The sequence below is a fragment of the Lynx canadensis genome, chromosome B2 (assembly GCF_007474595.2).
Source record: "Lynx canadensis isolate LIC74 chromosome B2, mLynCan4.pri.v2, whole genome shotgun sequence".
In the NCBI taxonomy this organism is placed as follows: domain Eukaryota; kingdom Metazoa; phylum Chordata; class Mammalia; order Carnivora; family Felidae; genus Lynx; species Lynx canadensis.
The window spans coordinates 106,712,639-106,737,354 of NC_044307.1; the positions used below are offsets into that span (position 1 = coordinate 106,712,639).

The following is a 24,716-nucleotide window of genomic DNA, read 5'->3' on the forward strand; positions in this document are numbered from 1 at the left end:
ATATTTGTAATATTAAAACCAGGAAACAACTTAAAACTCCAACACTTAGTAGTTAATCAAATCTGGACAATACTCTTGAAAGTCTATTAGACATTAAAATTTATGTTTATGGAAACTATAAAATAATATGAAAAATATAATAGTAAAAGGTACAGAATATAAAATATATAAGTAGGTTTACAATTGATAAAATAAAAAAATAAAATAATAAAATAAAACTATTTACTATTATAAAATAGTAACATTTTAGAGATAATGTCGGCATTACAGGAAAGCTATAGAAATACCATGGGAAAAAAAAATACAGTGTAATTTCAGGGCTCAAAGAAAAGGGTATACTGCAGTGACCAACAGAGGGTAGAAAATAAAATCCATCACTATGCTGCTTAACAGAAAAATTAGCTGCCTCTAATGGCAGATGACACCAAAGGATTTTGTAGACATTTCATTTTAATTAACTATGAATTTACTCTCTCCATTTTAATTAACTATGAATTAACACAGAAGAAAAAAAAAGTGTTCCATGAGTATTTCTCTTGGCTTTTTCAAAGCCTAGGCAGAGAAAAGAAACCAGAAACGTGTTTGATTTGGGGACAAGACTAACACTGATTTTTTCCCCCCTCCTTGCTCTTTTTTTTCCAAATTTTCTTTTCTTGAACATCACTTTCCTATCTGAAAATTCTAAAAATTAAAAAAAATAATTCTCTTGTTGAGAAATTAGTAATAAAGTTTGTTGAAAATCAGAATATTGATAGAAAAGAAATCCCTTATCATTCCTTATCTCAGATAGTAAAAGAAAAGAGGACTTAAAAAAAATCAAAAGAGAGGAGTAGAAGAGTCTTTTGGAAAAAGCATAGAGAAATCCTTACTTACTCTGGAAATAGATTATCAGAGCAAAGGAACTTTTGGCTTCAAAATGAAAACTGCAGCAGAGAGGTAGGTTGAAGGGGACATCAGAAAAGCTTTTCAATATTAGAAAGGGTTTCTTTGGAGCGATGGACTCAGGCCAACCAGCATAGGGAAATTCAGGTCTTCCATTGGGGAGGAGAGAACTTCTCTATATAATCTTTTGCTTAAAATGCTTTTAAATTCCTCAGCAGGGATGAGCACAGCAAGTAAAAGAGCCTCAACAAAAGCGTGCCTGGGACAAATGAAGCCTTCCCTCTGCAGTCAGGTTTCAGAACACACAAGTTCCTCTGAAGACACTCGAGGCCTTTTCTTCCATTATTACAAATAGATGAAGGTAACTGACCCATTTTGATGTTTTGTTCTCATCCAAGTCAACAATATTTTTGAATGACAAAAATATTGTCCAAATTTGATATTTGAGTGGACCAAGTGATAGATGAGTTGAACAATTTATCTCTGGCTCTAAACCCCTCTTCTTGGTAGCCCATTGTTTCCCTAGCCATAAAATGTTACTGAAACAACAATAATAAAGAGAAAACCTGCTTATTTTCCCATACTAGTTAATGGGAGAAGAAAACACCTGCCTGTTGCAGTCCTACAAAAATCGTTGTAATATAGGGTCACAGAAAATCCAAAGGTTTATAGCCCACTATAAAACAGCTCTTTGTCTTTCCCGACTAATTCCCTAGTGTCACATTTAACAAAACAAGGAAACTACAGATAATAGACATGTTTGCAGATTAGCCTTCCAAGCCATAAATAACAGAGGGGTTTGCTCACCTACAAATATTAAGGCAGCTTATCAATGTTTAAGCCCTTTGTAATGGTTGCTAACATTTTAACCCAGACAAAATTGGAATTTTTTCTTCCCTGTCTCCTTACATTGACAGAGCACACATTCATAAGATTCTATGATCAGATTTCATGGTATAAAGAGTGAGACATCATCTAAACACTTGGCTGCCTGAGAGGCCCTGTTTTGGAAGATGCATCTGCTTTATGCCTTCCTTGCTTTGCTCTCTCTTACCTCTGGTTTCCATCCTAACTGTCCTGGGAGATGTAGCTGCGATTCAGTGCACTCGGTACAATGCTACAGGCTAACAGAGGTACCGTCAGGCCTTCCTTCCACCACCAAGAAGCTCTACATTAGCCACAGCAAAATTCAACACCTCCAGGTAACCATTCTACAGTCAAGTTGCTGCAATTGTATTTTTTGAGGCAGGGTGAGGGGCAAGTGTGGGGCTGTTGACGTTTAATTTAAATAATCCAAACTCAGAACTAGTGGTTATCAAGTTTGCGTGGCGGCACTATCATTTTGCCTTCTACTGCAGAGATGGGTGTATGCCTCTGGATATTTCTTTGGTCAAAAAAAAATCTGAATCTATAATTAATGATATTTTATTTCAGTTTTTATTTTTAACAAATGTAATTATACTATTGCAAAGTAAAAGAAGTGGCTCTCTCTCTCTCTCTCTCTTTTTAATGTTTATTTTTGAGAGAGAGAGAGAGAGAGAGAGAGAGAGAGAGAGCGAGCAGGCAGAGGAGGGGCAGAGAGAGGAGGACAGAGGCTCCAGAGGCAGTGAGCCTGATGTGGCACAAATCATGAGATCATGACCTGAGCCAAAGTCTGACGCTCAACCCACTGAGCCACCCAGGTGCCCCAGGAAGTGGCTCTCTCTTAACAAAAAGAGTTTGAGAGCAAATGGCTACTTCCTGTTCCCAGGATTAAGAATAAGTGCTTTCAGGGCCACCTGAGTGGCTCAGTCGGTTGAGCATCTGACTTCGGCCCAGGCCATGGTCTCACGGCTCATGAGTTTGAGTTGCTCGTTGGGCTCTGTGCTCAGAGCCTGGAACCTGCTTCAGATTCTCTGTCTCTCTCTCTCTCTCTCTCTCTCTCTCTCTGCCCTTCCCCTGCTCGTGCTCTCTCCCTCTCTGTCTCTCTCAAGTATAAATAAACATTAAAAAAAAGAAGTGCTTTCAGGGGAAAGGGGAAAAAGTAGTTTTGTTTGTGCCATAAAAAAACAGATGACAGAGCATCATAAGACCATCAAGATGAACCCAAGCATCTGAGAATTATTTATATAAATCCTACAAAACTGCCAGGCCTCAGTGTCTTTGTGGACACCTCTACAGAGGAAATACATGTTTATGTTTGGGCACATTACTGCCGTTCTCGTTCTATGCACTTTTAATTCTAACATTTTTATTTATGCCTACCTATTCAGAGTGCCGTAAAGAATGCTATAGATTTGCCTGACTTTTGTAATATGAAGGAACTTTTTGGCCTTTGGTATTTTGAAAAGTATCAAGAGATAAGGGTTCTCATCTTCATTTTCTCCCTAGCTAGAGATATAATCATCTTAAACAAGCAGTTAAAAAAATCTCCGGGCCTCACTTTTTACCTTTGTGAAGTAAGAAGCCTGGGTGTGATTGTGATCCCAGGCTCCTTTTCCCTGGCAGATTCCATGGCTCTCTGGTTTTATTTTTACTAGTCACTGCTTCTCCCTCATAGGCCAAATCCTGAGATAAGGAAATACCTCTCTGTGATCCAGGCACAGACAGTCAGCAGGTGAATGTACTTTCCCTTCAAAAGAGTCACCATCCCCTTTCATTTGGTTAAGACATTTTAACGTACGTGTGCCTAAGCAGGGAGACTTTCAAATATGTGGCATGGTATTTATTTCAAGGCTCAATAAGCAAAATTGCCTAGTCGTCATGTTTACTTTGCTCTTGTAATCCAGTAGTGCCTAATGCCAGAGAGCAAGTCTGACCTTGTCAGGTCTCAGCATTTAAGTAGGACAGCTGGTTAAAGGGCGAGATGCTTAAATATTTGTTCTGAGGGCCTGAGACGCCAAGAGCTGAAGTGTCAGCTAAGCCGGGTAATGATCCCACACTGTTGCCTTGCAGCCGATAAGATGAAATTATCCCTCTCATCAAATTCAGTTATTGAATGAGTGCATTTGTCGTGGGTTTAGGTTCACTGAACAGCAATATTGCCTCTTCCCCGAATTTAACCCAGTTAACCGCCTCTTGGAAGGACGGTTCCCAGCAGAAACGTTGATGAAAGACAGGATTGTTTTGCGAAAGTAATAAACAGCTCTAAGCAATAATACTTCTATTTTAAAAACCCTTAGGTTTTAAATTGACCGTATTTCACGAATGTGAGTTGTATCTTGTGAATATGCTGTATGTTCTGTCCATTTGGTTGGAACTACAGAATCGGGTGCCTGTATTTCAAGAAAAAAATACCTTGAAAATACCTTCAGATTAATAACAATAGAAATTACATATGCACACACATATGTGTATCTACACATATATACAACATATGTGTATATATCTCTGTACACACACCGCATATGCATGGATGTGTACACACATACATATATCCATGCATAAAAGTAAAAATGTTTCTATTACTTATCCATATGTTTTGTGTTTGGGATTGTAAATGCTGTGTTTGAAACCAGGGATAAAATATGAAAAATTCACAGTTCTTGCCCTCACAGGATGAAGGCCTTTATTTATGTGTGCATCTGTAAAAATTCCTACTTATTTGAGGCACATCCATCAGACTGTAACACTCCCCATTTGTTCTTTGCTTGCCTCGTACTGTGCCTTGGCCCCTTCCCTCCTGGCTCCTGGTCGTCCTCTCCATCCTGAGTCCCGCATCTCCTTGGTGCCTTCAGTGTCCGATGTGTAAGCCTCACAATTCCTTGAGCTCACAAGAAAGTGTCTATCTACATTCCTACTTCACCACAGCTGTCTGCCCTCTTGGTTATATCATAATCATTATACCCAAAATGCCTCCACTCAGAAATCTCGAATTCCTCCACTCCCTGGTCATTATCTTCTTTCGTCTCACCTGCCACCCTCTCTACTCTTCCATCCACCCCATGGAGATTTCGAACCCTAGATCTGACCATGTTTTCTCGGATAATTAGTTCATTTCTTATCCACCTTCTTTCCCTATCCCTGCCTTTTTTGCATCCCAAAATTAATGATCTCAACACCTATCCAGCAAAGCCTCAGTCTTAGATTAGGGTGATCATTTTCCTTTGTTTCTCCTATGCCTGGATACCCAGATGCTGCTGGAGACGGTCACACAACCTCTCTGCACACATGTGCATATGTATGTGTGGTTTGCAACAACCACAAATCCATAGAACCACCACAAGTTTAAGGTCTCCGGCCTCATCTGGGTCTTCAGCGTCACCCATCTGCCCTTTCAGTTCTTCTTCCTGTGTTCCCTTGACATCTTCCAAAACTTCAGTGCAGCATTGGGCTGCTTTCATGATCCCCGTCATCCTTGCTCTCCTATCACCAACAATTGGTCTTCCCTTTTATTGACTATTCTTGACAAAACTGAGGCCATTAGTCTTGATCTCCCTCAACTCCTGCTCACTGTGTACTAACTTGTCTCCATTCAATTCTGCAAACTCTTTCCTCCAGACAGAGAGGATGAGATCTCCCTCTGTCTGCTCAAGGCAACCTCACACCCATGCCCTGGAGTCCACCTTCCTCACCTCTCCCTGGAGCTTGCTCCATCATCTTCCCCATACCCATATCTCCAGTGGCTCTTTCTTTATGAGGGCCCTGTTCTAGCTTAGAAATAGGCTCCTTTCATTACAATAAAAATAACATTATTTTAAGTCTGTGTGTAAAAAAAAAAGGTAATCTGTACTTACTGTTTCTACTTCTTTGCCTCTTTTTTTTCTTTTTTGAGAGAGAGAGAGAGAGAGAGAGAGAGTGAAAGCTGCAGAGAGGGGCAGTGAGAGAGAGAGAGAGCGAGAGAGAGAATATTAAGCAGGCTCCACACTCAACACTGAGCCCAATTCAGGGCTTGATCCCAAAACTTGGGGATCATGACCTGAGCCAAAATCAAGACAGATGCTCAACTGACTGAGCCACCCAGGCACCCCATCTTTATCTACCATTTATTCTTTAATTCACTACTGTCTGCTTTCTACCCACTTCATACAGTTAAAAACTGTTCTCTCCAGGACGTTGGCTCACTCCTGTTTCTTGAAATTCTCCCTTTTGCCTTCCGTGGCACCATACTTTTGTGTCCTCATTACTCCTCTCTGATAGTTCTTTTCTGCCATTTTTGTAGGTTTCTTTTCCTCCACTGCCCCTTCTTTTTTTTTGTCATCTCCAGGGAGTCTCAATCTTTGGTCATTCCATTTCTTACTATGTACACTCTCCTTAGGAGAGTGTACTTTAAGGAAGTGATGATGGCTTCATAACTGAGTTTCAGATTCATGCCTTACCCCCGTGTTTCAGACTTATCCAGCTGCCTCCTAGACTTCTTCATTTTGGTCTATGATCTCAAAATAACATGCCCAAACTGTAGTCAATCTTTCTCCCTAAACCTGTGGTCTTTTGTCATTGGCTTCTCTTACTTAAAATAATGTCCTTAAGGTTCATCTATGTTATAACATATGTCAGAATTTCCTTCCTTTTAAAGACTGAATATTTCATTGTATGCATATACCGTTTTGTTTATCCATTCATCAGTTGATGAACACTTGGATGGCTTCCTTTTTTTGGCTGTTATGCTCCAAAGAACATTCATGTACAAGTTTTTGTGTGCATATATATTTTCATCTGTCTTGGGCATATACCTAAGAGTGGGATTTCTGGGTAATATGGAAACTATGTTTAACATTTTGAGGAACTGCTGGACTGTTTTCCAAAGTGGCTCCATTGTTTTACATCCCTATATGTATGACAGTTCCAGTTTCTCCACATTCTTGCTAACATTTCTAATCTTTTGTTGGATCATAACCATCCTAGTGAGTGTCAGTTAGTATCTCATTATGGTTTGACTTTTTTTTTTTAATTTTTTAATGTTTATTTATTTTTGAGAGAGAGAGAGACAGAGCACAAGCAGGGACGGAGCAGAGAGAGAGGGAGACACAGAATCTGAAGCAGGCTCCAGGCTCTGAACTGTCAGCACAGAGCCTGATGCTGGACTCGAACCCATGAACCATGAGATCATGACCTGCACTGAAGTTGGACACTTAACCGACTGAGCCACCCAGGCACCCCATCATTATGGTTTGACTTTCATGTCACTAGTGGTTAATGATGTTGAGCATCTTTTTGTGTGCTGATTGAACATTTGCATATCTTTTTTTGGAGAAATGTCTATATGAATCCTTTGCCCATTTTTTTTTAATTGGGTTATTTGTCTTTTAATTATTGAGTTGTAAGAGTCCTTTATATATTCTAAATACAAATCTCCTGTCAGATATATGATTTGAGAAAATTTTCTCCCATTCTATGGTTGTTTTTGTTGTCATTGTTATTGTTGTTGTTCATTGTCTTACTGATGTCCTTTGAAGCACAGAAGTTCCTAATTTTGAGTAAGTCCAATTTCCCTGTTTTGTGGATGTGTTGTCACTTTTGCTTTTGGTGTCATATCTAAGATAGCTTTTACCAAACCCAAGGTGATGAAAAGTTATGCCTGTATTTTCTTCTAAGAGTTTTATACTTTTAGCTCTTACATTTAGAGAATAGGAGTGTCTTTATGACAGTAGCCAATTAAAATGATTGTGCAGGGATGTCTGGGTGGCTCGGTTGGTTAAGCATCTGACTTCGGCTCAGGTCATGATCTCATGGCTCATGGGTATGAACCCCACATTGGGCTCTCTGCTCTCAGCACATAGCCTGATTTGGATCCTCTGTCCTCTTCTCTGTCCGCCCCTCCCCAGCTCGCTTTCTTTCTCTCTCTCTTTCTCTCTCTCTCTCTCTCAAAATAAATAAATAAACTTAAAAAAATAGATAAAATGATTGCTCTTTACATATTTTGTGGAAGGGAAGAAGCTATGTCAAATTCCTCCTGGGTGAGAAATATATAAACAGAGTTTATCACCAAGTAGGGGGATTATGGATTATTTTTATATTCGTTCCATACTTTCCAGAAGTTTAAAATTGTTTACAGAGAACAAGTGTTGCTTTGATGATCAGAAAAATAATTCCAACATTGTTTTACAAAACTTTTACTGGCTTAGTTCACCCATGTCTGAGGCTGTAACTAATATTTCAATTTCATGTGTACCTTGGACCTATAAGGAACCCAAGAAAGGTCTGTGGCCCTCCAATGCTTGGAGCAAGGCCTGCCCAGAGGAAACCAGAAACAAAACCTCTTATTGGGAAGCCAGCAGAAGTTGTTTCTTTGCTCTACTTCATTTTACTTGCTTTGCTTTTTTAAAAAATTGTCATATTTTATTGTAACTTTTATCTACATATATATTAGGTTCACTAAACTGTAAGACTGTATGGCAGGAATTATATTTAGCTAAACTTCCCATGCCTAATTGTTAACACCAAGCCATACTTGCCTTGTTTTTTAAGCAACATTGAAAAACCAGCAGCCTCAAAACCTTAAAAAACAACAACAACAACAACAACAAAACCAAAAGGGTGAGGGGGACACCTGTGTGGCTCAGTGAGTTAAGCATCCAAATTTGGTTCAGATCATGATCTTATGGTTTGTGAGTTTGAACCCCACGTCAGGCTCTGTACTGGTGATGTGGAGCCTGCTTGGGATTCTCTCTCTCTCACTTCTCTCTCTGCCCCTTCCCCACTTGCATGCTTTCTCTCTCAAAATACATACATAAATAAAAACTTAAAAAAGGAAAGAAAGAAAAAGCAGTAGCATCAAGTTAGCTCAAGGGCAAAAGCATCTCTTTTTACATCTCTGGAGCACACCTCCCCTTAGTCCAGGAAAATGGAAAAACTAGCCTCGCAGAATTATTTTCCTTTGTCAGCTCTGTAAATCAACGGAAAAGTTGAAAATCAGTGGGCATCTTCTTCACTGTTTGTGGTACCAGAATTCTATATTCTTCTGCTAAATTCATGTTATAGCAGTAAAGTTAAAATAAAAATATGTGTGTTGGGATAAGATAAACCTGGGTGGGAAGCTCAACTTTTACACTTGCTACCAAGATATACTTGGACTGGTTATTTTACCTTCTTGAGCCTTAGTTTCCCTTTCTGAAAAGGTAGTAATCATGCTTACACACAAGGCTTTATAAGCATAGTAAATACTTAGACAATGCTAACCATTTTTTTAAAAGATTTTATTTTTAAGTAATCTCTATACTCAACGTGGGGCTCAAACTCACAACCCCAAGATCAAGAGTCACATGCTCCACTGACTGAATCAGCCAGGCACCCCTAGAAAATGGTAGCCATTTTAATTAATAATAATCAAGAGTAATCGGCATTGACTGACAAAAAGGAGAAAGAAAGGTCTCTGTGCTTCAGCTACCCACTGGATTTGCTTAGGAACATGAACAGTCTACTTAGGCCAGTCTGTACACTTCATGAATAGAAATAAAGACAAATTGAGGCTCTGATACCACACTTTGCCTAGTCCCCAAATAAACTGCCCATTCAGAGCCGTGTCATCTCTGAGCCTTGCTACATGAACAGTAATCTTTTAGGGTTTATGGTCAGTCAGATAAATGTGAAAGTACTAATAACACCAAGTTCTTTTGGGAGATCAACAATCTAAGAAATGAAGATCTATGTCTAGAATCACACGTGACTTTATATGAAGGAAAGTCTAGAAAGGACACTTCAGGATGAAAAGTATTTCAAGAACAGTCTTGAGCAGGTCATTAAAAAAAATTTTTTTTTTTTTGCCTGAAATTCTAATGGGAGATTTGAACTAGGTAACCTCTAAAGTTTCTGCTTATCTTTTTTTAAAATTTTTCTTTTAATATTTATTTTTATTTTTGAGAGAGACAAGAAGAGCGTGAGCAGGGGAGGGGCAGAGAGAGAGGGAAACAGAATCCAAAGCAGGCTCCAGGCTCTGAGCTGTCACCACAAAGCCCAACTCGGGGCTCAAACTCACAGGCTGTAAGATCATGACCTGAGCCAAAGTCAGATGCTTAACTGACTGAGCCACCCAGGTACCCCTAAAATTTCTGCTTTTCTAAAACTCTCTGATTTGTGTCTAGATCTTATCTTTTTTGAAAACCATTAACTGTAGACTAAATGCAATAGAGAATGGCAAGTTGAAGAAGAAAGGGCTGTAGAGTCCAATAGACCTTGTTGAAATTCTCAACTCTCAAAAGTTTGATAATAGCAAATTTGCTAGTTATTAGAAGAACTAATGATAATATGTTGTTAAAACACAAAATGCAACTGAGTACATTTGAAGATCTAATAATAAGTGATGCATGAATCAGGCAACATCTCATCTAGCAAGCAGAGATGCTCTGAGAAGTTGTACCAAATGGGAGAATTTATAGGCAGGAGGGTAGAGCAAAGGAGTTATTAACAAAACAAAAGTAAGGATGGTTTCAGACAGGTCAAGTTTCTTGGGGGAAGAAGGGACGGAAAGCGTTTTTATCATGGTGATTGCCTCACTAATGCTGATGAAGAAATTTCAGATTGACTCTTAAAAAGTCACATTTTTAAAAAATTTTTTTGATGTTTATTAATTTATTTTTGAGTGAGAGACAGAGAAAGAACGAGCTGGGGAAGGGCAGAGAAAGAGGGAGAGAGAGAACCCCAAGCAGGCTCCGCACTGTCAGCACAGAGCCCGACGTGGGGCTCTATCTCATGAACTGTGAGATCATGACCTTAGCTGAAATCAAGAGTCTGAGGCTTAACTGACTGAGCCACCCAGATGCCCCTAAAAGGTCACATTTTTAGGAGAGGTCAAAACTATAATTAAGTCTTGATTTGCCATCGCAGGTGGGGAGCAAATGACTCCATTTGGGGCTTATGTTTTTTTTTTTTTTAACAATATAAAAAAGCACTTGGCACTTGTAGATGTTCAATAAATGCAAGAAAAAATTATGATTATTACTGGGACTAGGACTAATTAATACATCTGATTAATCATTAAGAAAATATCACATGTTAGCAGCCACCAAAACTATTATGATTAGAAACATCTGTTATGGAAATTTTAACATGAGGTTTTTCTAACAGAGTATCATATTAGGAGAAGCTTTGAAATATACCATGATTCGGTGCCTGGGTGGCTCAGTCAATTAAGCGTCTGACTCTTGATTTTGGCTCAGGTAAAGATCTCTCGGTCGTGAAATCAAGCCCCGCGTCGGGCTCCACACTGGGCATGGAGTCTGCTTGGGTTTCTCTCTCCCTCTCCCCGACTCCTTAAGAAAATAAAAATAAAATAAAATCTACCATAATTCACATCACATGTCTTCCCAGGATAAATAAATATATGGTACAAAATTAACCCACTTTGAAAGTGTTAATCATGCAATTGTTATTACAGAAGGGCTCAACTGCATAATTAAATCAAACATTTAAAACCTGTAGCTAGTAAGGCATAAAATTGTGCCCTGAAAATTTTAGCAGTTGAATTCTAAAGCAGATTGAAAATTTTTGTGAAGTTTTACCAAGCTGAAGGAAATCTGGAACAATTCCTCTTTCTGCCTAGAGATGATCTTACTCTAAGAACCAAATACCAAGAACTACATCATTCAGAAGAAGACCTAGATGGCAAGCTAGGAGGTTGACAGATATGCGGAGAGGAGAGGGGTACTTGAACTTGCAACCTATGGAGAAAGCATATCAGATTTGATCATTTCTAAAATCTAGGACAAGAGTAGCATTAGATCTGGGGTATATGCGTGAATGGAATCTTTGTTCTACAGAGATGGAGACACGTGTATCCTGTTTGTTCCTTCATGGATGTTTTGCATCAATGAAGTACAGTTTGAACAATAGGGAATATGGAGGCTAGTTTTTCAAATTATAACATAGTTGAAATGTTTCTCTAATAGGCCCATCTTAGTGATAGCAGTGTCTAGGACATTTAAAATGTTTATGTTTAATGCTTAAAAAATTTTTTTTTTCAACGTTTATTTATTTTTGGGACAGAGAGAGACAGAGCATGAACGGGGGAGGGGCAGAGAGAGAGGGAGACACAGAATCAGAAACAGGCTCCAGGCTCTGAGCCATCAGCCCAGAGCCTGACGCGGGGCTCGAACTCACGGACCGCGAGATCGTGACCTGGCTGAAGTCGGACGCTTAACCGACTGCGCCACCCAGGCGCCCTGGTGCTTAAAATTTTTTAATGTAATTTATAACTTAAAAATATATAAACAATGCAAAATGAAGATAATGAAAACCTCTAGTAATCTTGCACTGTAGAGTTAGCAGCTGCTAATAGTTTGGTGAAAGATTTCCAGATTGTTCCCATTTGGGGCTATTATAAGATGATGCCACAAAGAACATCCTGCTTCATAAATCATTGTGCAACTAGTAAGTACTTCTGGCTAGAAATAAGCTTGCTGGTCAGAGAATATACAGCAAAAGTTGACCAATATAAAAAAAATTTTTTTTAATGTTTATTTTTGAAGGAGAGAGACAGAGACAGAGCATGAGTGGAAGAGGGGCAGAGAGAGAGAGAGAGGGAGACACAGAATTCAAAGCAGGCTCCAAGCTCCAAGCTGTTAGCACAGAGCCTGATGCAGGGCTCAAACCCATGAGCTGTGAGATCATGACCTGAACTGAGGTCAAGACACCGAATCAACTGAGCCACCGAAGCACTCCAAAAAGTTGGCTAGTATTATGTCTACCAATAGTGTGTAAAAGTGCTTAACATATTTTTAATATCCTTCATGTTAGCAATCATGAATAAAACTAGTCAGGACCTGGGGTGCATGGCTGGCTCAGGAGGAGGAGCATGTGACTCTTGATCTTGGGGTTGTAAGTTTGAGCCCCATGTTGGGAGCAGAAATTACTTAAAAATAAAATCTTCAAAAAAAAAGTAGTCAGAACCTGAGTTTCCATCCTTTTCTAAAAAATAATTTTAAAGAGGTCCTGAAGGGAAATATGAAGTATCATTAGTATTGAATGACAACTGCATTTCATTGTGTACGGTATTTTTTTTTCTCAGTAGTCTTAATTTTCTATTTTTCTCTCCATACCTGCTTTTTTTTTTTTTTTTTTTTTTTTTTTTTTTTTTGTAGCTGTCTAGCTTCACCCGAATGTTGGCTCTAGAAGATTTTATTCTGCTGGCCAGTGGAACAGAGTCAGTAGAAAATGACACTTTCAAAACTCTGAGTACCTTGAAGACCTTGGAACTCTGGAAAAATAAGTTAAGACGAGTCCCCAGGGTTCTGCCAGCCAGTCTTGAAGTGTTAAAACTAAATGAGAATTCAATAAATGTCCTACATGGATCTGATTTTGAAGGACTGAAGAAATTAAAAATCCTTGAACTTAAAAACAATCTGATCTCTTCTCTCTCTCCCAGCACACTCTCTTCTTTGATCAGTTTGCAGAGTTTGATGTTGGATGGCAACATTATCGAATCTGTAGCTGGACCACTGGTACTTCCCCACCTGAAAAGTATGAGCCTGGAGAATAATAAACTGCATCTTATACCAGCTAGCTTCTTTGCTTCTCTTCAGGCTTTGCAATTTCTCAGTGTCAGTGGTAATTTTCTGACTAAAATTCCTATTAATCTGCCCAAATCCCTGCTCTCTTTAAAAATGGAGAGAAACCAGCTCAAAGTGGTAAGGTTTCGAGACATGAGACACTTGGAGAATCTTTCCCACCTTTATCTGTCAGAAAACTCACTCTCCTCCATTGATGGGGCACAGATCCTTGCCAATTTAACTACTCTTGAGTTGTCCCAAAACCAGGTTCAAACGTTGCCCCTTAAACTACCAGCAAGGCTACAAAAACTAGATATTAGCAATAATCTGATTCAGAGAGTTACAGCCCAAGACTTCCAGGACCTCCGAGACTTGAAACACTTGTTTCTGGACAACAACATTGTCAGCTTGTTCGAAGCTGGAGCCCTGCAGATGTGTTCCCAGCTCTCCAACCTGGCCCTGGAACAGAACCTGCTGTTGTCTATACCTCTAAGGTAAGGGAGAGTTCTCACTTATGTTGACTCCTTTTAACGTTTTCTGAAGATTGGGGCAATTAAGCACATCATACAAGCAAGAAAAACAGAGCAAACATAAATGATCTGATCAAGGCTATCCAAGGGTTCCAGGATAGAGGTTTTAGACGGGCTTTTGGAATCCCCAGCCCTCTCACTGAATCTGCACTAACTTAATTGCTCTCACCTGTCAGACAAGACACCAACAGGGGCGATCTGTATTTGAAAATATACAACGCCACTTTGGCGGAGTATGCTAACAAACATAATATGGGGTAATATTTGTAAAAATGTATTTTGGTTTTTAAGCATGTGGCCTGAGATCCAGCAACAGGTACACAGCCACTAGTGAAGCAAGGATATGTAAAAGAAATGAGAGGGAAGTGTAGTAAAATATTTATATTTTTTAAAAACATTGAAATAGTAGCTATGAAAAAAATCAGAAGTGTATAATCTCATCTTGTATTTACTTGGAATTCTGTTTTTGGGAGACTCGTTTTCTTCTCAGGGCTGTGATCTTTAAAGGACTTAATCCTGGTTCTGCTTCTATCTGTGTCTGCCTGTGGGTGTGTGAGTCCATTTGGGGTGTCTTACCTTGTGTTCTCGGTTGTCTCCTCAGTTCTCTCTCTCACAAACACGCATACACACACACGCCTGCACATATGGACACAAACACATACATATCCTCATACTCTGACACTTAATTTCTCTTTCCAAATATCCCTCCCTCTGTGCCCAACCCACCATCCTGTTCCCCCACCCAGTCATAACTATGACTAATGTACATGTTGACATTAATTGATGCTTTTTATGTAAACTTTATTACATGTTCTACATTTGTAAAGTAGATAATAAAGTAGAAGAATAAAGCCCTATTATTCTCTTAAAAAGATGTTATGTTATTTATTATATGTGCCTATCAGTGGACTCGTTTTCCTTTTGGAGCTTTATAGGAAAAAAAGGCATCTTGCTCTGTTGATTATCATTATCAAATTGCTTGTAATTAATATACCAACTTCTGGCTTCTGTAAGACCCTATGGCACTCAATTTACTTATCTGCATTGCTAGTTACAATAAACAACTTTTTTTATGAATGAAAAAGGGAAAAATTATCTTTGATATGTACAGATGTTCATTTTTTCTTTAAAAAGATTTTTTTAATGTTCATTTTTGAGAGAGAGAAAGACAGACAGAGTGAGCACGAGTGGGAGAGGGGCAGAGAGAGAGGAAGTCACAGAATCCGAAGCAGGCTCTAGGCTCTGAACTGTCAGCACAGAGTCCGACACGGGGCTTGAACTCACAGACTGTGAGATCATGACCTGAGCCGAAGTCAGACACTTAACCGACTAGCCACCCAGGCTCCCCCAGATGTTCATTTTTTCTAGTTGAAAAAAAGAAGTTTGTTATATAGTATGGTAACTGTACCCAATGCAAAACATGAAAAAATGATTTATCCAATGGAAATCAAGATTTTAAAATACATATTCAGGGTTATTTGAAATTAAGCCATTTCTTTTAATGTATAAAAGCATATGCATACAATTAATTTACTTCAACAAATAAGTTTTGAGTGTTTTCCTTGTGCCAGGTACTTTACCAAGCACTTGAGATACACCAGTGCAACAAAAATAAAACTTCTTGTTCTATACAGCTTAAATTCTAGCAGGGAAAGAGTAACCATAAACACAAGGTATACGTATATAACATTTACATGGTGTTAGGTGTTATAGTTAGCAACAACAAAAAAGGGTGGCTGGTTGCCATTTGAAATAGGGTAAGCGTGGTAACCCTCATGAAAATGTAAGCTTTGAGCAAAGACTGGAAGGAGGTGAGGGATTTAGCTGTGAAGCTGTTTGGGGGGGGGGTGGGGGAGGAAAGTGTTCTAGACAGAAGAGCCGATACAAAAGCCATAAAGAACATGCCTGCAGTGTGTCAAGACTCTAATACTTGTAATTTCAGTCATTTCTCTACTGTATTTCAAGCCTTATTTTCTATCACTATATGCCCCTTTTCCAAGAAAAAACAAATCACATATAGACTAAAAACTCATGAAAGAGATTGGGGAATGACTGTCTTGTCAAGGATTCTCAGTGGGCTGTAACAGCCATGGCAAAACTGTGAATCCAGTGGACTTCTCTATTCACGTAGCTTTTAGAAAGCATTTGGCTAAGTAATCCTGCTAAGTTTAATGAGTGAAAAGTAGCTTAATTATTTACTCCCGCCAGGGCATTTGTGTGTTTAATAAGTGACTACAGAAAGCACAACGCTTTTACCCAATGGAGTGTATAATAGAATTGCAAGCCTGAGCTAGCCATAATTCTTGAATCTGACTCCACATTACAATTATCTGGAGAACTTTAAAAAAGCATACTTATGCCCAGACCTCACTTCAAGCCAATTAAAGCAGACACCCAAGAGTTTTTGCCCAGGCATCAGCATTTTTAAAAAGCTCCCAAGATCAATTTAATGTGCAGCCAGGGTTGAGAAGTAATGGGCAAGAACAATGGGGCAAAGGACATGAGATGAGACTGGGCTTTTCCTATGAGGATTAACTTAAGCATCACAGCTATCTACTTTGTCAAAGAACTTGGCCAGCTGTGAGAGCAATCTGCTTCTTGTGGAAAGTGATTTTTAAATTCTCCATCACCCCCCACCTCCCCAGCTTTTCTTTGAATTGGAAAGTGTGAATGACCCAGAAAAGGTTCTCTGTGGTTTTCCTCCCATAAAGCATTAAAACACAGTATGATCTGGGTTTGTTTGTTTTTTTTTTAATTTCTGAATGTTAAGACTTTTATCCACAAGCTTAAAACAGGACACTTTATATTTTCATGGGTTTTATTCATACACAAAATTGTACTTTAAAATTCAGTTTTGTATTAATAAATTATAAACACAGGCAACCTGTTACTAGTTGCTAACCTAACCTAATTTGTTGCTTAGTTGCTAGCTATGTATCCTACCACAAATCACAAACCCCTTCTTTCGCCGACCATCCTCCATTCTACATTGTACCAAGGAAATAACAGTGGATGTTTTCAGGTGCACATATATTCAAATATCTACTACTTTTGCCTCAATACATTATTCGAAATAGAAAATAATACCTAGGGGCTTCTGGGTGACTCATTCAAACCTCCATCTTCTGCTCAGATCATGATCCCACGATTCGTGAGTTCAAGCTCCACGATGGGCTCCGAGCTGACAGTTTAGAGCCTGGAGCCTGCTTCAGATTATGTCTCCCTCTCTCTGCCCCTCCCCCACTTGTGCGCGCGCGTGCGCGCGCGCGCGCTCTCTCTTTCAAAAACAAATTAATAACCATTAAAAAAAAAGAAAAAATAATACCTAACATAACATTAAGTACTGACTAAACCAGCAGTGAGTTCATATATGCATGTTATTTCCCATTACTCTTTACAACAAACCTGCGAATGTACGTACATTTTTTAAACTATTATTTTACAGGTTAGAACATTAAGGTTAGGAGGTATCAAGAAACTTGCTCAAAATCACATTGTCAGTAAGTGGTGGAGTCAAGATCAAACACAGTAGTCTAACTCTAGAGTCAGTGAATTTTAGCCACCACGTGAGATTTACCCACCTCTGAGATTTACTCTGCTATAAACAATATATTATACTACTTAAAACTTAGAATGCCCAAGACCTGGGTCTCACTTTTGCTGCTTTTCATTTCACCAATCTGTAGTTCAGTGAACAAATATAAGTCACATCACCTTTTCTTTATCCACAATTTGGATAATTCAAATCCAGAATAGCTTTCTACAACCTAACACAGGCATAGCATTTTACCTTACTTACACTCAGGTGCCATCTACTGGTAAAATGGGTGTACCCCTTTTTACTTTAAAAAGCCACAGATCCAAAGAACAAACAGCATTTTTAGAAACATGTTTGTCTTAAAATCAGGGAAACTTTTTGAGCATAAATCAGACTTATAAAGACAAAGTATATCAAAGCAATAAATGCCGTAAGTTCACAAAATCAGGACATTAGTGATTTCTCTTACAGGGTCATTTTGGTTATAATGTCCATAGAAACACAGAAGAAGAAAAAAAGGAAGAGCAGGTATAAGTTTTAGATACCCACCCTAGAACTGTTCATTATATTTGTTTAAAAGAAAACTTGGCTTTCTCATTTTCATTAGCTAACATTTATTATGAGACTTCTGTGTACTAGGCACTTTCATCTATAGGGTGGAAAATCAGAAACTTTAAGCCAAATAACTTACCTGAAGTTGCGTACTGGTAAAAAGAATGGCCAAAGTTAGAACTCAAGTCTTCATTAGTGGACTGGACTCTTTGGTTTACTTTATCATATCTTTCCTCAATTTCTCTCCCTTGTACTCTGAAGGGTAATAGTGTCTTGCTTACTGCTACACCATCTGCTAATAGTCCATATTTCCTTGGGGAAAAAAGCTATACATAAGATTTTCTGTATAACTTTTAGGGATGTACCTTATGTCAGTTGGTATGTACATAAAATACATTGTCTTGGGGACTGACTTCAAATTAAATTTAACTATCAAACTGTTGGTGCTCCTGGGTGGTGCAGCCGGTTAAGCGTCCAACTCTTGATCTCAACTCAGGTTCCTGAGTTCAAGCCCCGAAATGGGCTCTGCACTGATGGCCCAGAGCCTACTTGGGATTCTGTCTCTCCTTCTCTCTGCCCCTCCCCCACTTGTTCTCTCTCTCTCTCTCTCTTTGTCTCTCTCAAAATACATAAAATTTAAATAAAATAAAAAATAAATGTTATATAAATTTAACTATCAACTGTTAAAATGAAAGAAGTGATTTTTCCCTGGTAAGTTCATCTACTTTTTAAGGTAAACTTTATTCCAACTAAGGCGACAACACTTTAAATAAATAATCAAAATCACAAATACTTATATATGTATATTCACTGTACAGTTTAGGATATTAACATAAAATATACAATCATCATATAACCGGGACCACCACAATAAATGTCACTGAATACTAAAAGACATGAGTGCACATTCAGGGAGTTCACACTCTATGGAAACAGCATCTGGAAATAGGAGAATATGAAGCTGTTGAGTAGCAGAAAAATTTTCAGGTTCACAATTGTGCTTCTTTTTTTTTTTTTTTTTTTACTTTTTATCAATAAGCATTAGCATGACATTTTTCACATTGGTATCCACAGTGAAAAACTTTTTTTTCCTGATTATAAAGCAGTACCTGTTCAAGACTGAAAACTTCATCTGTTGAAAAATGAAATATCATCCAAGAATTGCTCAACAAGAGCCTATTTCTAGACATAATTTGTTTTTATGTATTTGAGATCATTTAATTTTGTTTTTTTTCTATTTTTTCCATTGAACATTATAGAGTATTTTTCTCTCCCTTTACCCTTTCTACTTTTTCTGAGTATCACTATGGACCTAAGGAATCTTAATTTTTTCAGTGTGTTACGATCATTTCCAGTTGCTAGTCTCTTTTGATTCTCAAATTGCTCCAAATTTGTCTAGTGGGTGCCCCTCCAAGGTGGTCCCTGTGTTCATGAGACCCGATTCCATTATTTCTCTTAAAAATGTTTTTAATGTTTATTTATTTTTGAGAGAGAGAGCTGGTGAGCGAGTGAGTACATGTGTGCCTGAGAGCTGGGGAAGGGCAGAGAGAGAGGGAGAGAGAGAATCCCAAGTAGGCTATGCACTGTCAGGGCAGAGCCCAATGCAGAGCTTGATCCCACAAACCGTGAGATCATGACCTGAGACGAAATCAAGTGTCTGGTGGTGCTCCTCCATTATTTCTCTTTTTTAAAAATTGAGGTCAAATACACATACAATTTACTTAACCATTTTTAACTGTCCAGTTCAGTAAAATACCTTCTTATTGTTGTGTAATGGGTCTCCAGAACTTTTTCATTTTGCAAAACTGAAACTCCACACTCATTAAGCAACTCCCTGTTTCCCCCTCCCCCAGCCTCTGACAACCACCATTATACTTTCTGTTTCTATGAATTTGACTACTCTAGAAATCTCATATAAGTGGAACTATAGTAGTTGTCTTTTTTGTGCTAGGCTTTTTTCGCTTAGCATAATGTCCTCAAGGTTTATCCATGTTGTAGAATGTATCAGAATTGCCTTTGGTTTTTTGTTTTGTTTTGTTTTGTTTTGTTTGTTTTTTGTTTTGTTTTTTTTTTCATTTTTTAGTTTGTTTTTTAATGTTTTTTAATGTTTATTTATTTTTGAGAGAGAGAGACAGAGTGTGAGCGGGGGAAGGACAGAGAGAGGGCGACAGAATCCAAAGCAGGCTCCTGGCTCTGAGCTGTCAGCACAGAGCCTGACACAGGGCTTGAATTCATGAACTGAGCTCAAGTCAGGGCACTTAACCTACGGAGCCACCCAGGTGCCCCGGAATTTCCTTCCTTTGTAAGGCTGACTATTCCATTGTATGTACATCTTGTATTTTGCCTATCAATTCATGGTCAATGTACATTTGGATTGCTTCCACATTTTAGCTATTGTGAATTTAATATGGGTGAATAACATGTAAATAATGTACAAGATTATTTAATATGTAAATATCTCTTTGAGACCAATCATGCTTTCAATTCTTTTGAGTATGTACCCAGAAATGGAATTGCTGGATCATGGGGTAATTCTATTTTTAATTTTTGGGGGAAGCACCATACTGTTTTCCATAGCGACTACACCATTTTACATTGCCTCCTACAGTGCACAAAGGTTCTAATTTCTCCATATCCTCATCAACACTTGTTATTTTCTGGATTTTTTATAGCAGCCATGCTGATGGATATTGCTTATCTTTGAATATGTCATTGCATTCTGGCTCAGATGTTCTAGCTTACCTTGCTCCAGACATAGAATAAGCCATTTCTCTAAGAAGCCTTGCTTCTTTTAAGTGGAAACTGGAATTCTGAAATTAAGATCTGGGTGTTCAGTGTGCTATGCTATTGGAATAGCATTGCCATTAGAGTGTAACTTTATTTCTAGATCCTTCCAGTATGCAGAATTAGAAAATATGTATTTTTAAGCTATGAATTCATATTAAAATCTCCAATTCACATTTAACATTAGAGGGTTTTTCTTATTTTATATTTGCATATCTTCTTTTACAATGAAATCTTGGTTCCTAATGATATGAATACATTTACTTATTTGTTTTGTATTAGAGCATTCATTTAAAAAGTTTCAAAATTTCATTACTAGGTGGTGTTAATAATAAGCATGCTAAGAGAAGTTTCCTCGCAGATCCTTTTGTCCCTAGTGTCTAAGGCTTAGATATATCCACCAAGGATATTTAGTCAGAGTACTTTTTCTTTCCTTTATTGGTTATACACCAACATAAACATTGATTAATTAGATATGTTTGTTTCTGTTTGTATTCAGTTTTAGGGCTTGTTTTTGCTTTACCATTTTTGTTTTGTGAACATGTAAAACATTAACATGATTCAAAAGTTAAAACCATATGCAAACACTTCCTGTAAGTAACCAGTTTTATTCACTTCTGGTTTATCATTCTTTTTTCCCCCAAACATAAGCAAATATATGGACATGTATTTTTATTTCCTTCTTACACATACTGTACATACTATTCTACTTCTTGCTTTTTCCCCTTAACCATACTTTCTGGAAATCATTTTGTAGTAATTCATAGGAATGAGTCCCTTCCTTTTTTAAGGCTGCATAGTAGTTTTTTACTGTTGTACTGGGTTGTTTCCAATCATTTTGTATTATAAGTAATACCATAATAAACACATATATGCTGTTTTATATTTGTGAACCATATATGTAGAAGTGAGATTTCTGGATTGAAGGGTGAATACACAGGTTATTTTTTAGGCTTTGCTGAATTCTCCTCCATAGGGGCTATGCTACTTTAGTCTCTGTGTATGAGAATGTCTGTTCCTTCACAGCTTTGCCCACAGAATGTGTTGCTAGAGATTAAGATTTTTACCAATCTGGTAGGTGAGAAATGGCATCTCTGTGTGGTTTTATTTTTCATTTCTCTATTTTGAGTATGGTTGAAGACTTCAGAGCTTTGCTTTTCTGTGTTTTGGTTTTCCTTTTAATTTATTTTGAGAGAGAGAGAGAGCTCATATGGGCTAGAGGTAGAGAGAGAGGGAGACACAGAATCTGAAGCAGGCTCCAGGCTCTGAGCTGTCAGCACAGAAACCGATACAGGATTTGAATTCACTAGCTGTGAGATCATGACCTGAGCTGAAGTTGGACACTTAACCGACTGAGCCACCAGGTGCCGCACTTTGTCCGGGTTTTAAGGTGCAGATATTTTCCCCCAGTTTATAATTTATCTTCTGACTTTGCATATGTCTTTTGCTATACACAATTTCTTTTTTTTAATTATGTTTAATGTCATTGATTCATTGATCTTTTATAGCTTCTGGATTTTCAAGCCATAGTTAGAAAAGCTTTCTCATAGAATTAGTACTTCAAAAATGATTTAAGTATATGATTTTTATTGTCACATAACAGTTTATTATCTCTTAATTTACATATTAGGAGACATTAGTCTATCCTTTTTTTGCTGTTATAAGTATAATTAAATATGTGACAAACATGTTTGCAAATCTGTTTGCTTCTGTTATCTCCTAGGTTGAAAGGTATGACATTATTTAAATTTGATACGTAGTACCAAATTATTTCCAAAATGGTACCAATTTAAACTCCCACCAATAGAGTTTAAGTTCTATTTTTTATTTTTTATTTTTTTCAACGTTTTTTATTTATTTTTGGGACAGAGAGAGACAGAGCATGAATGGGGGAGGGGCAGAGAGAGAGGGAGACACAGAATCGGAAACAGGCTCCAGGCTCTGAGCACTCCCACCAATAGAGTTTAAGTTCTTACCTTACAACCTCTTCAGCAGCAATAAATATAAAAATTTAAAACCAGGGTGCCTGGGTGACTCTGTTGGTTAAGCATCTGGGTCTTGATGATCTTTTGATTTTGGCTCAGGTCATGATCTTATGGTTCATGAGTTTGAGCCCCACATCGGGCTCCTCACTGTGGGTGCCCACCCTCTCTCTCAAAATAAATACACATTAAAAAAAAAATTAACCAAAGCCATGTTCTAATTTCATACATAAAACATTGCATCACTTTTTCATTGCCTTTTATATTCATGAAGAACAACACTTTTTCATGTTTTTATTCAATACTTTTTCTCTCTTATAAATTATGGATTCGTGGCCTTTGCCAACTAAAAAATTGGGAACTTTTTTTCTTATCAATTTGTTTCTGTGATCCTATTTGACAACAAAAGAAATTAAAGAGTTTTATGGCTAGGAACCAGAAAACTCAGAGGGTTAGAAAACAAGACCTATGAGAAAGGGTTAAAGACCTATACATAAGACTTAATTTTTCAAAACAAGTCTTGTTTTCTAGCTTCAAACAGGACATGGTGGTACAGAAAAGGCTGGTGTTGCTCAGTCCGGGTTGCCTAGGTAGTTATGGAATGGTGATCATGGCTTCCTCTCACATCCTGTTTCCATACTTTTGCAGGCTTCCAGGGACCTTAGCCAGGCTGGACCTCAAAGGCAATGCCATCCAGGATATTACTGAGAGGGACCTCAAGGATCTGAAGCAGCTTCAGGTTCTAAACCTTAGGAATAACAAGATTTCTGCCTTAGACCTCAAAGCCTTGGAGGGGTTGCCTCGCCTCAGACACCTGTATCTGGATGGAAATCCATGGAATTGTACCTGTAGTCTCATAAGAGCAAGGGAGATCCTGAAGGCCAAGGGCACAGATGTGAAGGGGGGACAATGTGCTGCACCAGCTGAACGACAAGGGGAAAGCTGGATGTCCTCCAAGAAGATCATGAGACAATGTGAGCATCAACTACATCTAACCGAGAAAAACAAAGAAACCAAAAAGAAATCAAAACCAGAAGAGCACTCCAGCATCAGAATCAACATGGATGATGATTATTATGATTATGAAATAGATTAAGTATGAGCTTTGCCTACAGTTTAGAAAAAAATTTTTTTCTAATAGACTTCATTTTAGAGCAATTTTAGGTTCATAGCATAGTTGAGACCAAGGTATAGAGAGTTCCCATATACCCCCTATCTCCACACATGTATAGACTCCCCCATTGCAACATCCCCCTTCAAAGTGGAACATTTATTACAATTGATGAACCTACATTGAAACATCATCATCAACTGAAGTCCATAGTTTACGTGAGGGTTCACTCTTGGAGGCATACATTCTGGGGACCTGGACAAATGTATGACAACATGTGTCCATCATAATAGTAGCAGAGTAGTTTCACTGCCTTAAAAATGTTCTGTGCTCCAGATGAAGTTTTATAGCGTTTAATCTCCTAAGCAGAAATATACAATAAATTTAGATACGCAAGAGTCTTTTTTGTAAGTTTTTTTGTTTTTTTTTTTTTAAAGAATGAAATCAGAGGGGCACCTGGGTGGCTCAGTCAGTTAAGCGTCTGACTTAGATCAGGTCATGATCTCACGGTCCGTGAGTTCGAGCCCCGTGTGGGGCTCTGTGCTGAGGCTCAGAGCCTGTGCTCAGAGCCTGGAGCCTGCTTTGGATTCTGTGTCTCCCTCTCTCTCTGACCTTCCCCCGTTCATGCTCTGTCTCTCTCTGCCTCAAAAATAAATAAACATTAAAAAAAATTAAAAAAAAAAGAATGAAATCAGAGTTGAAGTAAATTGAGGTGGGGGGAGGGAAGGAGAAAGGGACAATGGTAAGAAGATATAAGATTCCTTCCACTTAAAAGGTAATTAGTGTTTTATACTGAAATCTACACAAATAATAATGCCAAATAAATTGCCATCTCACTAACTTCCTGCAAATAGAGTAGCTCATTTTTTCACATAAGATGATGACTTTTGTATATGAAGCTGATGCCTGCAGGTCTACACTACTGGCTCTTGACTG

At 38.2% G+C, this 24,716-nt stretch overlaps 1 protein-coding gene across 1 annotated transcript; it reads left to right on the forward strand.

Annotated features, from left to right (window-relative positions):
* The first annotated feature begins 1,895 nt into the window (after nucleotides 1-1,895).
* On the forward strand, nucleotides 1,896-23,765 carry LOC115513406 (nephrocan-like). Its single transcript, XM_030314604.1, has 3 exons — nucleotides 1,896-2,084; nucleotides 12,876-13,777; nucleotides 23,318-23,765. Exons 1-3 carry the CDS (start codon nucleotides 1,896-1,898, stop codon nucleotides 23,763-23,765), a joined length of 1,539 nt encoding a protein of 512 aa, XP_030170464.1.
* Nucleotides 23,766-24,716: the final 951 nt, after the last annotated feature.